Consider the following 14,812-nt stretch of genomic DNA (forward strand, 5'->3'; position numbering starts at 1 on the left):
TCACCATCGTCTACCACCCTGGTCCCAGGCAACCTCTCACCCGGATCCCCTCCTTTGCTCACCTTTGGCCTTTCCCGACATCACTGTCAGAGTGATCCTATATCACTGTGCCAATCCTCTACTCTAATCCCGACAGTTTCTCATAACAGTTACAGTAAAAGACAAAACCTATAAAGCTCGGCAGTGTGGGCCCAGCTCCCCTGTCCACTCTGCCCTGGACATGCTCCCGCCCTGGGCCCTCTGTTCTTGCTGTTCTCTCTGTAAGTATTCGGAACATCTCACTACCGTTCTTATCAAAAAGCTACACTAAACAAAAGCCAATGAAAAGCTTTGGATTTAAAGCTAAATGGATAAACTGCTTCTAAAATTGCCTAGAAAGAGTGTTCTGTAATTAATCTCATTTGAAATTAATCTGATTTGATATTATTTGCCCACTGACAATATTATTTTGGAATTTAACACACAAACACACACACACAGTTGGCCCAAATCCTTAAAGCTCTACCTAAACGGTACATTTGTTATTATTTTATCCTTGGAAGAACTTAAGAGAGCTCCAGGGAGGGGAGTGAAAAACAAAAACAAAAACCAGAATAAACAAGAGCTTTTATCCTAACATTTTCTGTCTTTCATTTCGCCACAACTGTGGAAGATGCTTCCTCCATTACTTTTCTGCTTTTAAGTATAACCAGCAGAATAATTTAAGGAAGTCACACTAATACAGTGAACAAGTAAGTCACCACTGTTGTGTTAGTTAATAATCTTCTCTGAGGGTCCTTGATAGAAAGACCCCCTCCGTTTCTGCAGGGCAGAGTCCCGATTACAGGTCCTCATGAGCACACTGTGCTTCCCCTTGAACAGCCAGCTCACCTGGCTTCCCTATTTTGATTATGGTGTCTATGATAAAGTAAATTTTTAAAATGAACTTACAATTAGATCACTCATTTTGCGTTTGCACTAACTGCCCCACCAGCATTATTCTTTGTACACTATTATTTTCACTTTTCTGTGGTTATTTCAAATGACAAATATGATTTTTAATTATAATTCTCTCCAAGTTGCTGATCACCCTAGTTTGAGTCTAACTTTTTTAATTACTAAGGAAAAGTTTCAATAGTCAGGCTAAAATTACTCTTGTTTATTGATACAAAGTCTAACAAAGGCAAAACATAGAACAAGTATTTCTTCTTTTAAACCACCAGCCCTGGAACTCTTTAAACAGAGAGAGAATAATTTAGTCTAGAGTTCATTCTGTTTAAAACAAAAGAAAACCAAACCCCCACTGGTCATTTAACCAGTATTCTAAGATTTTATGTTAATGGCTTCATTTTATTACCAAAAGCAATTTCTACTAATTCTAAAATACTGTCCTCATGCAACATTTGAGACTGTCTTTAAATCTGCCTTAATATGTAAAGAATGACTGCTAGAAAACTAAAGAGTAATATGTAAGGATACAGCCATGTAATACTGGAAGAGCAAACCGATGGACCTGAAATGAAGATACATGTTATTATTTAGGGATAAGTATACTTTAAAAATAAAGAAATGAAGCCCTACATAAAAAATATTTACAGATGGGGAGGTAGTATATAAATTTAACAAGGCAGTAAGCTTATGGGCAACTTTTAATTTTAAAAAACTTCTCTAATATAACATTATCTTTTCAATGAAAAAATTTAAGTATGTGCTACAATCATTTGGTCTTGAACATTCGCAGAGTCTGGAACACTAATAAAACTACATGAAGTTGCAGAATGTTTATCTCCCTCCTTTTCAGTCTTTGCCTATAACAACTTCACTCTTCCAGGGAAAAGACAGCCCTGTGCTGATTGTTTCAGTTCAAATTACTTTTCCAAAAAAAGCAAAGCAAATGCCAAGAAATAAAGCCATGATGCAAATCTACTTACTGAGATTCAATACATTACGCTTCCTGGCTGGGCCCCCTGTTTACACCTCATTTGTATAAAGGAGGACAGAGGGAGGCGACTTCTATGCCTGTGTATCCTGGGTGACTGAAGGGAGTCACACCCCACAGGAAGACAAGCGTACAGCTCTCCACTTGCCCGGGGAATTAGCTCTGGCACCTGATTTCTACATTATTCATCCATCAACACCCATCCTATCTCTCTTACTTATAAAAAAATATTTTTACTTAAGCATTTCTTTAAGGCTTCTATAGAAGATCAGAATAAAATAATTAGGTTTCCTCCACCTAGAACAATGTGAGAGGGTAGATCTGATTAGAGTTTGTAAGTTATAAATGTTTAGAGTTAAATTGGAATTCTTTGCCAAAATCCTTGGTGATTAGGTAGCCATTTTATTACATGTATTCAATTAAAGCCTGGACTGTAGCAAATAAGCTGATTTTATTTAGTGTACATTACCTCTGGCTGAGCAGAAAGTTCCCTTAGAAGATGACCATTCCATACAAACCGCTGGTCTGCCTAAGAGAGGAGTTTTAAAATTAATAAACTATCTCCCACCAAGTTGAGTTTGTACAGGAAGAAAACTGTAACAATCAGTGTCTCCACCTGGTGGCTAGAAGGTCTCCTTGGCATGCTCCACACAGAATGCTTGCCCTCCAACCTGGCCGTCCTCTGGGCATTCCCTTCTCCTTGCCTCAAGCCAGGGCTGCTGGCTAGACACAAACTGGAAGTCCTCGCAGGCTCTTTCTCTTATATTCAGTCAACTGTCAAGTCCTAAATCTCCGTCCAGATCCATCTTCTCTTCTGTAACTCTATTCCCACCACCCTGGGCCAATACTTGACTGCAGCCCAGCTACCGCCTCCCTTGCCTCCAGTCCTGGCCTGGCCCTTCACACCTTTCCTCCACGTGCTGCCAGCAGGAGATGTCGCCTGTGTGCTGGAAGTTCACTGGCTCTCTGTCATCTAAAGAACCGCATCGTCACATGGCCTAACCAGTCCTGGAATCCAGCAGCCCCTACTTAACTCTCTGATTTCATCTCTAGCCACTCTAACTTTCAAACTGTAAATACAGAAGAAGCTCCCTCAACAACACAGATTAGCCAATTCTATCCATTCTCTTTATAAAACACACCAGGGGACACTCCCCTGTCCCTGTCCCCAGCTGAAAGTCACGGGAATGGCTCTTGCACTCAGGCATAGCTAGCTGAATGGCATATTCCCTGAGATTTTGGTGTGTCCCAGGCAGACTGTGCCCATTTGTACTTGTTATTCATCATAACATAATTTAACTAAATATTTTATAAATCAATGAAATAAGACTTAAAAACAAACTGCTATTTCTATAAAGTTGAATGACTCAAGAATATAACTTGATAAAAGGCAAGCTGCTAAAAACAAAACTTCTGTTGAATTAGGAGTGGGAATGGCAACTATACAAAATTAGAGAAACAGTAAAAATCTGTAGGATTCTGCAAGCAGATTGCTCTGTAAGTGTCAAAATTTTTAACGAGAATCAAACTGGAGCACATAATGGATATAATTTATATAGGAAAGACAATTAGGAATCAAGGAACCAAAAACAAACAAAAGCTTATGGTCCTACAAACAATCGACCAATCAATGTAAAATTTTAAGTTGAGATAAAATGTTTACAGTATATATGGTTCGTTTATCACCTTTATGATTCCTTATGTTAACTGACTTTTTTTTTTTTTAACTGAAGTACCCTCAGTTATAATGTGTCAATTGCTGGTGTACAGCACAATGTCCCAGTCATGCATATACATACATACATTTGTTTTCATATTTTTTTTTCCCATCAAAGGTTATTACAAGATACTGAACATAGTTCCCTGGCTATATAGAAGAAACTTTTTAAAAATCTATTTTTATATATAGTGGCTAACATTTGCAAATCTCAGACTCCCAAATTTATCCCTTCCCACCCCCTTTCCCCAGAAACCATAAGATTGTTTACTATGTCTGTGACTTTATTTCTGTTTTGTAGATGAGTTCAGTGTCTTTTTTTCTTTTTTTTTAGATTCCACATATGAGTGATATCATATGGTATTTTTATTTTTCTTTTCTGGCTTACTTCACTTAGAATGATGATCTCTAGGTCCAAACTCTGGACTCTTGATTAGCTGATAAAAAATTCCTTCCCATCCCAACAGATGAGATGGCTCCTTCTTCTTCAGTTTAGCCTGATACTGCCACAGCCTCTGTCTAGAACCCTCCCTCTCCCATTGTCACCTGACCAACAAAGCCTAGTCATCATTAAGTCTCAGCTCAAAGATGACCTTCCCCTGTTAAGTCGTCCCTGACTCCCCCAGACAAAGTGAGTCCCACCTTACTTCAGAGTCCCACCACACTCTGGTACGCATATCCATGACAAAATTATCCCTTGTACTGTGTGCCTGGACATCCGCTTCACCAGTAGACTGCAGCCTCCCACAATGCAGAGGCATGTCTTTTCATTCTGTGTCCCCAGTGGCTCATACAGTGCCTGGCACAGAGCAGGCAACTGAGACATTTCATAGCACAAATGGAGACTGTAGCAACTGCTTTTAAAAGCAAGAGTCTCTTTGCAATTAAAAGCCAAAGTTCTTGATTGCTTAGCTTACAACTAAACTTACATCAAAGTCCAGATATAATTTTACAAGATTAGACTATAAAATTTTTAAAAAGCCAGTCAACAAAAACATTGACTTAGGCTGAACTATATGAAATTATCACTTTTATAGGTCAATAATGGTCAATTAATGGCAATTGCATATGGTCCAACCTAAAAGATAACTGACAGCAACCTTTGAAATTCCATCTGCCCCTGCACACAATAAATCTCCTAGAAGAAAACATAGGGAAAACATTCTCTGACACAAATCTTAGCAACATTCTCCTAGACCAGTCTACCCAGTAATGGAAATAAAAGCAAAAATAAACAAATGGGACCTAATTAAACTCATAAGCTTTTGCACAGCAAAGGAAACCATGAGCAAAACAAAAAGACAACCTATGGAATGGGAGAAAATATTTGCAAATGATGTGACTGACAAAGGCTTAATTTCCAGAATATATACACAGCTCACACAACTTAATAACAAAAAACAACGCAATACAAAAATGGGCAGAAGACCTAAACAAGCATTTCTCCAATGAAGACATATAAATGGGCAACATGCACATGACAAAATGCTCAATACTGCTAATTATCAGAGAAATTCAAATCAAAACTACAATGAGATTTTACCTTACACCAATCAGAATGGTCATCATTTAAAAGTCCATGAACAATAAATGCTAGAGAGGCTGTGGAGAAAACACTGCCTAGTGGGAATGTAGTTTGGTGCAGCCATTATGGGAAACAGTATGGAGATTCTTCAAAAAACTAAAAATAGACTTACCATATGATCCAGCAATCCCATTTCTGGGTATATATCTGGAGAGAACCCTAATGCGAAAAGATACACGCACCCCTGTGTTCACAGAGGCACTATACACAATAGCCAAGACATGGAAACAACCTAAATGTCCGTGGACAGATGACCGGATAAAGAAGCTGTGGTATATTTATACAATAGAATACTACTCTGCCATAAAAAATAATAAAATAATGCCATTTGCAGCAACATGGATGGACCTAGAGATCATCATTCTAAGTGAAGTAAGCAAGAAAAAAAAAGAAAAATACCATATATCACTCATATGTGGAATCGAAAAAGAAAAAAAAAAAAGACAATATGAACTCATCTACGAAACAGAAACATACCCCCAGACACAGTAAACAATCTTATGGTTACTAGTGAAAGGGGGTGGGAGGGGATAAATTGGGATTCTGAGATTTACAAATATTAGCCACAATATATAAAAATAGATTTAGAAAAAACAGTTTCTTCTGTATAGCACAGGGAACTATGTTCAATATCTTGTAACGATAACCTTTGATGGAAAAAATATGAAAACAAATATATATATGCATATGCAAGATTGGGACATTGTGCTGTACACCAGAGACTGACACATTATAATTGACTGTACTTCAATAAAAATAAAAATAAACTAAATTCTGTCTGCCCCCTAGACATATCTACTTCTGCCAATAAAAATCAAGGCAGCAATTATCTAAGTTCTTGAATAGCAGAAATTTTAAGTTGAGATCATCTGAGCCCTAGTTTTTTTGGGGGCATTAATAATATTTATTTTAAACACTTTTATTGTGGTATGGTTTCTGTAAACTACACATATTACAGAAGTACAATTTGATGAATTTTGACAGATGTATATACCCATGAAACCACCACCACAATCAAGATAGCTAACATTTCCATCACTCTCCAAGATGTGTAATTTTCGAATCCCCAATTTATCCTTTCCCATCCCCTTTACCCTCTGGTAACCGTAAGTTTGTTCTCTATGTCTGTGAGTCTGTTTCTGTTTTGTAGGTAAGTTCATTTGTGTCTTTTTTTTTTTTTTTTAAGATTCCACATATAAGAGCTATCATATAGCATTTTTCTCTTTCTGTAGCCCTAGTTTTAAAGATACATTTATCTTAATAAAAAAGCAAAAAATAAGCAAAATCCCACCTTAAATAAAAGCATATTTTTCAAGTTCTTAAGTTCTTACTTTTCTAGTTGTAAAAACTTTTAAATACCACTGCAGAAAGAACATCACCTGTCAGAACCATTACTTTTACAAACACAGTTATGTTGCTAATGCTAGTAAGTGTTACACCACAGAACACTAAGAGCTTGGCAATAACCAACATGCAGGTTTAGGCTGGATTTCTGAAAATGGACACCCCTGGTTCTCAATTCTGTCTGTGTAACATACATAGATTCTGCGGTCCTGTATTTGGAATTCTGATGTACACTTGAAACATGGTGTGTTTTCAAAGCCCCATACGTGATCCTGACACAGCCAGAACAGAGAGAAATTAATATATATTGTCACAGATGAAACAGAAGCATGTTCCTTGAAATTAAAATAATAATAATAATTGAAGATTAAGCTTACCCTTTCCAAGAGACTCATTTCCTGGAATTCTGGACTAGTGTTGGACAGTCGCTGCAAAGTATGGGTCAAATCATACGTTGTTGAGAAGTAAAACCCATCCACAGTCAAGACATGGTTTATCATTGCTAGGAAAGTTTTATTATCTTGTAACTGTAAACAAAGGAGAGAGAACAAGCAGTTTATTGCATACTTGAAAAGGAATCTATTAGCATGACAAAAGAATGAAAAATAAAAATCTGTTAAGTCCAGCTCTGTAAAATACCACTGGCACAAAGACTGGGCAAGGAGGCTGTTCGCCATTTCCCTAGGACCTGGGACAGTTCCTGACACATGGCCAACGCTCGACAGCATAGGGTATTACATTAACTGATTAGGTAGTACTCTCCACTGGTATCCTTCACAATTTTTACTCTAAAGGACAGAAGAGTTATTTTAACAAAACATCACCACCTTAGGTTATGACCTATTGTGTGCTAGACACTTTACACAGATTCTCCTTCATCTTTGCAACAACCCCTAGTTTAGTGTAATGATTCTCATCTGATGGATGAAAAACAAATTCATGAGAGGCCCAGTAACACACAGAGTCAATAACAAGAGAACAGAACCATCCTCATGCCTAAGAAACTTTACTGGTTTCGGCTAGTTGGGAAATAAAACAAAATTCTTTTTTCATTTTCTTTTTTTTTTTTAAAGAGCAAAGATTGAAAAGTCCAGAAGAGAGAGAAGTGGCGAAGATGGTAGAGTAGGAAGACCTTGAGCTCACCTCTTCCTATAGGCACAACTATTCACAGGGCAACTACCTATGAAAATGACCTGAAGACTAATAGAAAAGATTTTTCACAACTGAAGATATAAAGAAGAAAGCGTTTCCTCCAAGATCAGGAAGAAGAAATAAACTGTCACTGTTTGCAGATGACATGATAGCATATACAGAAAACCCTAAAGACCAAAAAAACTAGTACAATAAATGAATTTAGTAAAATAGCAGGATATAAATTAATATACAGAAATCAGTTGCATTTCTATATGCTAACAGTGAACTAACAGGAAGAGAAATGAAGGAGACAATCCTATTTACAACTGCATGAAAAATAATAAAATATCTAGGAATAAATCTAAGCAAGGCGGTAAGAGATCTGTTATTGTAAAACTGTAAGACATCAATAACAGAAGACAACATAAACAGACTCATAGATACAGAATAAACTGGTGGTTGCCAGTAGGGAGGGGGGTGGGAGAGATGAGTGAAACAGGCGAGGATGAGTAATTAGAGACAAACTTCCAGTTATAAAATAAAGTCATGGGGATGTAACGTACAGTATAAGGAAGACAGTCAATAACATTGTAGTAACTTTGTACGGTGACAGACGGTGACTAGACTTATCATGGTGATCATTTTATGATGCATAAAAATATTGAATTACTATGTTGTACACCTGAAATGAATATAGTAAGTTTATTGTACTTCAATAAGAAAGAACAGAAGATCCAGTAAAAGTAATGTTTATTTTCTGATAATCATTTTAGCTGACTTTCCCAAGGAATACCGAGACTGACATTTTCACCTTGTTTTAAAAAGTAATTTTTCATGTTTGGTAATGTTTAATGTTTATCCAATTATTAACATGTCAGTCTACATGTTACAAATCTACATATTACAAAATTCTTAATTTGGCCTCAGACTTTAAAAAAAAAGGTGTAAATAAGCAAAACGTACACGGTGAAGAATGCCAAAATTAGTCACACGGCCCGACGATAAACTACAGCAATCAGGAAGAAACTGTTCAAGTAAATATTACTGGGCTATTAAATGAATACAACCATTTTTACCTTAAATTATCATGTCTTATAGAGAATGAATATATTAATACATTGATTGACATATATAATGTATATATAATAAAAAAATAAATTTTAAGTTTTAAGTATAAAAATCACTCTGCAGTTTTACTTAGTCAATAAGACAATAGAGCTAGCACTAATTTTTTAAGTGTTTATCATACTTAAGTATGTGTTTTAGAATAAGTTTTCTTTTAGTAACAAGCTTTTGGTAGTCTTGGGAATCAAAATACAACTTAAAAATTTTAAAAAGCAAACATATAAATAAAATTACATTTAGAAAACAAATACTCAATAGGTATAAATCTCTAAACATAATGTTGACTTAAAAAGAGTAATTTTCAAAAACTAGAACAGGGTTAATGCCATTCATATTAAGTTGTGAAAATACTTCAAGCAAAAATAGATATTGTCTGATTATGAACACAGGCAGTCTCCACTTTGCACGAAGGTGTGCGACTACAACAATGACCATGCTATCTTCAAAATCTTAAACTATCTTAATAATCAACAGGAAAAATTAAAATTGTTTCATAACACATTTTTTTATCAACACATTAAAAACTCCTACTCTAAGTTATGAATGTACAGGGAAATGAAAAAACAGTAAAACTAGTATTATTTAGTACACTGTAATTTAAAACATTAGAAACACTGAGAATTTAAAATACTTTATTTCTTGTCAAAAATGTATCAAGAATAGCCTGGACAGGGCTTGCGTTCTTCTCGTCACCCAACTTACGATGCCATCTTTCCTACACCCTGGTGACTGTCATACATCTAAGCCAGAACCAGCTTCTAACACTTTATTCTTTGCACTATGAAGTCATGAAATACTTCCATGAGTTCCTTTAACGTGAAGTCTGCTGTTGAGCTCACCTTCTCTTTCATCACAACAACTTTGTCATTAATGTCGACACAGTCACCTTCACTAAGACTTCGGGCTGTGCATCTAGCCTCTCGAACAGCGACAGCATCAGCAGTCCCGCCATCAGCTGCTGCTTCTATACTCTATTCATGTTTAATTTGAATTTCACTCCTAAGAGTCATCCCTTTTTGATTCTTTGCACTTTCATCTTTGGTGAACTAATTTTTTAGGTGTTATATCATGGAAACCAAAATTTAAACTGTGCTGTTGGGGGCTGGTGTCAACTGAATGAACTGTGGTAACTGAAATCCACGCATATAGGAATTGTAAAAGGAATTGTAAAATTGTAAAAAGGAGGACTGTATGAACATGTACACATACATTTATATTCACATGTGGCAAAAGTGAAGAAAACACTTTCCCTGGGGAAAGAGGGAAGGAAACAGGATAAGCGGAACTTCAAAGATATCTAATATTTCTTCAGAAAAAGGAAATGAAGTTAAATCTATGTGTTGAGTACACGTGCCTTTGCTGTTTGTCTTTTTCTCTCCGTGTGAAATTTCATATTTTAAGAACAGAGTCAGTCTAAAACAAAGCAAAACAAACCCAAGAGCAATAAAATATATAAAGAGTTTTTTTTTTTCAAATACATTTTATGGCTAGGTATGTAGAGCGACTCTGCTTTATTTGTTGCTTAAATAATCAGGCTTAAAAGAAATCCATCAAACATTCTTTGTGTTCCATCTCCCTCTCTCCCCACCCCATGGTACGTCCTGGGGGTTTTGCAATTAACAAGTGCTTCCAGTTCTTACCTGAATATCAGTTAAGTGCAACATTGTCTTCTTATAAGAAAGGACATCAAAATCCGTTGCTTTCCAGATTACATGATTGAAAAATTCACCTATTTTTTTCTTTTTGGTAATGACAATTAGATAATTACCTGCAAAAAGCAAAGCCAAACACACATAAATATGAACAAGGCAACTGTAAAACCAAAAGTAGCAGTCCTTATTGATCAAACTCTGAAGGCTAGCAGAACTGTGCTAAATAGATAAAAGACCCATACTTGTTTTAAAGCACTCTTATAATTTATGAATAGAAAGACCAGTATATTACTTAGAAAAATCTTTACTGACAGGTCCAATTTTTTCTCAAAAAGATAAAAGCAAAAGTTACCTTTGGAAGCCAGAGCAGTGACCCTCGCAGATAGAAAGCAGAGAGAGAAAACACCTCTCTCTCTCTCCCCCCGTCATCCCCAAAGCATCTGGGCTCTGCTTATGCATTTCCTAATGTGTAGCTTAAAGCATCGCAGGTCATGAGGTCTGGCCATGCAGGACAACATCCCTTCTACACCTCCCAAGCCCTTCACATCATTCTAAATGGTAGAGACACGTGCCGGGGTAGCATAACTAACTGGTTACCACAACACTGCAAAGAACAGTCAGGAATCAAGAAGCCATCACAGCACTGTGCATGAGACACCAGCTCTGATACTGGCTACCTCCTCCTCCCACAAATAAACAGGGAAAACCTTTACTCCTAGATTAGTTCTTCAGATCTGTTCAGGGCTCTACCACAAGTGCCCTCCCTGAAAGTTTTCCTATGCACATCTCTCTCCTAGGACCTGTCACACTGTACTGCAGTAACTTACTACTCAAATGCCTCTCTCACTGGACTGTCACTGCACGACAAAACGACTTCCACCTTTTATAAAGAACATCTAGTATGGTGCCTGATACAACAGGAACTTTTTTAAAAGGTCAACGAAATAAAATTTAGATAAACAAAATCACTTTCCTGATAATTCAGAACCAGGTAACTTGCAGCACTATGTCATATTAACCCCATTATGCAGCTGAAGGTGCAGAATACTCTGATCCATCAATGCATTAAAACTGTTATTTAAATACTCTTAGAATTTATGAAAAATGTCTAGTTGACGAGGGGTTTCAACTCTAGTTGAATAAAACCAAAATCAAAACGTTAAAAAATAGAATCTCAGGCTTATAAACTTAACCACTTGCTATTTGGGGTCTATTACTTATAGAAATTACTGACAAATACTTAACGTACAGATGTATTGCCAAAAGCAAGGTATAAAGTATGTCTTCATCTTCTACTCTAATAGTGTCAACTTAGTTACCTGCTTTGTCCATCTTTGTTCGTTTTTCTTACCTGCCACCAGGTGGATTGTGCCCAGAATACCAAATATTGGTCTTGTGACAGCTGAGGGAGGAATATCTTTCTTGACTTAAAAAAAAAAAGAAAGAAAAAGAAAGAAAAATCGCTTAGAAAAAGCTAACCAACAGAAAGAGAAACTTAGTTTCATGCCAACGGTTACTTCAACTGAATCAATATGCATGCTTTGTTCTAGGAAAGCAATACTCCTTCACTTTTGTTAGACCTCCATTTTGGCAGAATTAAAATAAAGATGTTCATGTTACACATAAAGGTCTCTGCCTGTCTAGAATATGGTACCAAAAGTAACATGCTTCAAAACCTCACCAGGTAACTAAGGGTTATTTCTAATGTCAATTTTCAACTAAATTCTTAAACCTCTTGTCAGACACCAATTCCCTATCCCTTTACGAGAATTAGAAAGTAAACGGAAGGAGAAGTTGAGAAAAAATTTTAATCTCAACGTGTAACAAATGGAATGCAAAAAAAGACCTGCCTGTTCCTGTCTAAGAACGTGGAAATGGAGACAGAGATCTGAAGGCAGAAGGAAGGAAAAGCCTCCTGCTCGTGTCCAACAGAAATTTATGCCGGTGTGCAGGAAGTCATCACCATTACCTGTGATTTTATCAACAATGCCCTTATTAATAGAATGCTTAGATGACAAGGTTCATTTCACAGCTGTTAAACTTTAAGCCAATGTGCTTCACAAAACATTTTGTAGAACACTACTTCAGGGAATAATGCCCAAAAGGTGGGGAGGTAGGGTCTCCCAGTCCAAGAAGCTTATTTTGCTACATCCATACTCCCCCTACACCCTCTTCCAGAGTCACAGTGCACAGCAGGAGAAGGAAGGCTCTGAGGAGGCCTATAGCAAAAGAAAGCTGTTCCACTGATTAATTCAAAGTTTTCCCAAACTTACGTGGCTATAAAACTTTTCTTTCAGTTACAGTTAACTTACCATCCTGGAACACATTTTGAAATACTACTGTAAACCCAAGTCCTGTTTCTTAAAGGCAGTCCTGTTACTCTGAATAAAGGTCTAAAATCCATTTGTTTCTCTCGATAATCCAGCTTACTTGTTAGCAATGCTATGCCACAATTGACTAACATGAAGAATGGAAATACCAGTGCAAAGTTCAGAGAAAATCCTGAATATACTGAGATCATCTGATAAACATAAATGTACAATTGACAGAGATGTTAAGTTATATTAACTGGAGAAGAACAGTAATAAAACTATGATAATTTCTAAGAATGTTAGTTTTTCATGGAAGAAAACGATGCCTCTTTCTGCCTCTCTGCCTTTTTCATGCCTCTCTGTGGCAATAGTCTGCATTCCCAGTGGTATAAAGAAACCGGCAGAGAAATTGTGAGCGGATCAGGCCGTCATCATCACTGGCTTCAGGTCAAAGTATCTCTTCATGTGTCTGCTAATGACTGCGGTATCATTTTTACATCCACACTGTTCATGACCTTTAGCTTTGTCCACTCAAATGGGTCTGCAATCTCTGCTTACAAATAAAATGTCACTGAAAGATCAAAAATAATTGAAAATACACCCATGCTAAAGCTTTTATTTACTTATTTGTTTTTTGGTGGGGGGGAAGTAATGAGGTTTACTTACTTATTTATTCTTAGAGGAAGTACTGGGGACTGAACCTAGGACCTCACGCATGGTAAGCATGCGGTCCACCACTTTAGCTATATCCTCCCTGCCACGCTAAAACGTTTATGTTGTATCAATACAGTTTAAAGACGTAGTGTGACTAAACTTTAGAAGAAGTGGACAAACAGTGGTTAAAACCACAAAGCTATTCTGAGAGAGCAGCCACAGAGCAACAGTCATAAGAAATACCAAATTATCAAACTAAAACAGCTCTCATCCTGTTTGGTCAAAGAAAAAGTTATATATGGCACCTACCAGAATAACCAGATAACCAACGAAATTAAAACCTACAGTCATACTTCTCTTACACTTCAGCACCTATGCAAAATATTTTCATGTTACACTTTATCCATTCAAATGATATTTACTATTTACTGAATGCCTACTCTATGGTTACTCAAATACTATACTTAAGAAGAAAACAATATAGAACCCTGTCTAGAGGTGAATTTTTAAACAAATGAAATATGAAATTCTAAATGTGATTATCACGTGGTACATTAATTCGTCACCAAAATTATTTCACATTAACCTAGTCAGAAAACAGTGTTCCACACAACTGAAAAACAAGTTGTTTTTCATACCCCAAAGAAATAAAACCAAAACATAACTGGATAGATAAGACAGATAAATCATTCTGCCTATACCATATAATTTGAGATCTGTCCATCTTGCTGCATGTATCAGTCGTTTGTTCTCTATTATTACTGAGTTGTCCTACTGTACCACAATTTGTTTATTTGCTCACCATCTGAAGAACATGAGTTGTTTTCAGATTTAGGAGATTATGAACAAAGCCATTGTAACAATGAATAAAGGTTTTTATGTGAACATAAAAAAAATTAAATTAAATTAAAAAATAAATCATTCTGCCTAAAACACAAGTTTCAGTCAATGATACACATATTATTTTTCATTAAATTATCCTGTCATGAGTATTTTCAAAAACAAAGCAACTGTTAAAATTCCACATACTTAAGGCTAAAACAACCTTCTCACACTCCAATACTTTAAATCTTACAGCTAGAAAGGAACTCACACATCAATAGAACCAGTCCTATGACAGTACCACTAAAAGAAGAAAGAAATGATTATGTTTTAAATCCTTTCCAGTAGTAAAATGCTACTTAAAATTTTAAGATCATTTCTCCATTTCATGAAAAGAAGAAAGCATAAAATATATAAAAATCAAATGAGGTAGCAAGAATTGAAATTTTCTAAGAAGACACTCAGAGATCCGCATGCTGACACAGCTCTCATCAATTTAACTATTGCAACGTAGGTGTAAAATCTTTCTGACATCTCTAAACCTGGCTA

The 14,812-nt window shown here is 36.2% G+C and overlaps 1 protein-coding gene across 1 annotated transcript in view; it reads right to left on the minus strand.

The window, feature by feature from the left end:
• Positions 1 to 14,812, minus strand: part of SACM1L (SAC1 like phosphatidylinositide phosphatase) — a 60,953-nt gene that overhangs the window by 25,157 nt on the left and 20,984 nt on the right. Inside the window, exons 3-7 of the mRNA XM_045509853.2 lie at positions 11,827 to 11,901; positions 10,464 to 10,591; positions 6,942 to 7,091; positions 2,388 to 2,447; positions 1,459 to 1,492 (exon numbers count right to left, since the gene is read on the minus strand). Of these exons, the coding sequence (XP_045365809.1) occupies positions 1,459 to 1,492; positions 2,388 to 2,447; positions 6,942 to 7,091; positions 10,464 to 10,591; positions 11,827 to 11,901 (447 nt within the window). The remainder of the gene's footprint in view (positions 1 to 1,458; positions 1,493 to 2,387; positions 2,448 to 6,941; positions 7,092 to 10,463; positions 10,592 to 11,826; positions 11,902 to 14,812) is intronic.

This window comes from Camelus bactrianus, chromosome 17, assembly GCF_048773025.1.
Source record: "Camelus bactrianus isolate YW-2024 breed Bactrian camel chromosome 17, ASM4877302v1, whole genome shotgun sequence".
Taxonomy (NCBI): domain Eukaryota; kingdom Metazoa; phylum Chordata; class Mammalia; order Artiodactyla; family Camelidae; genus Camelus; species Camelus bactrianus.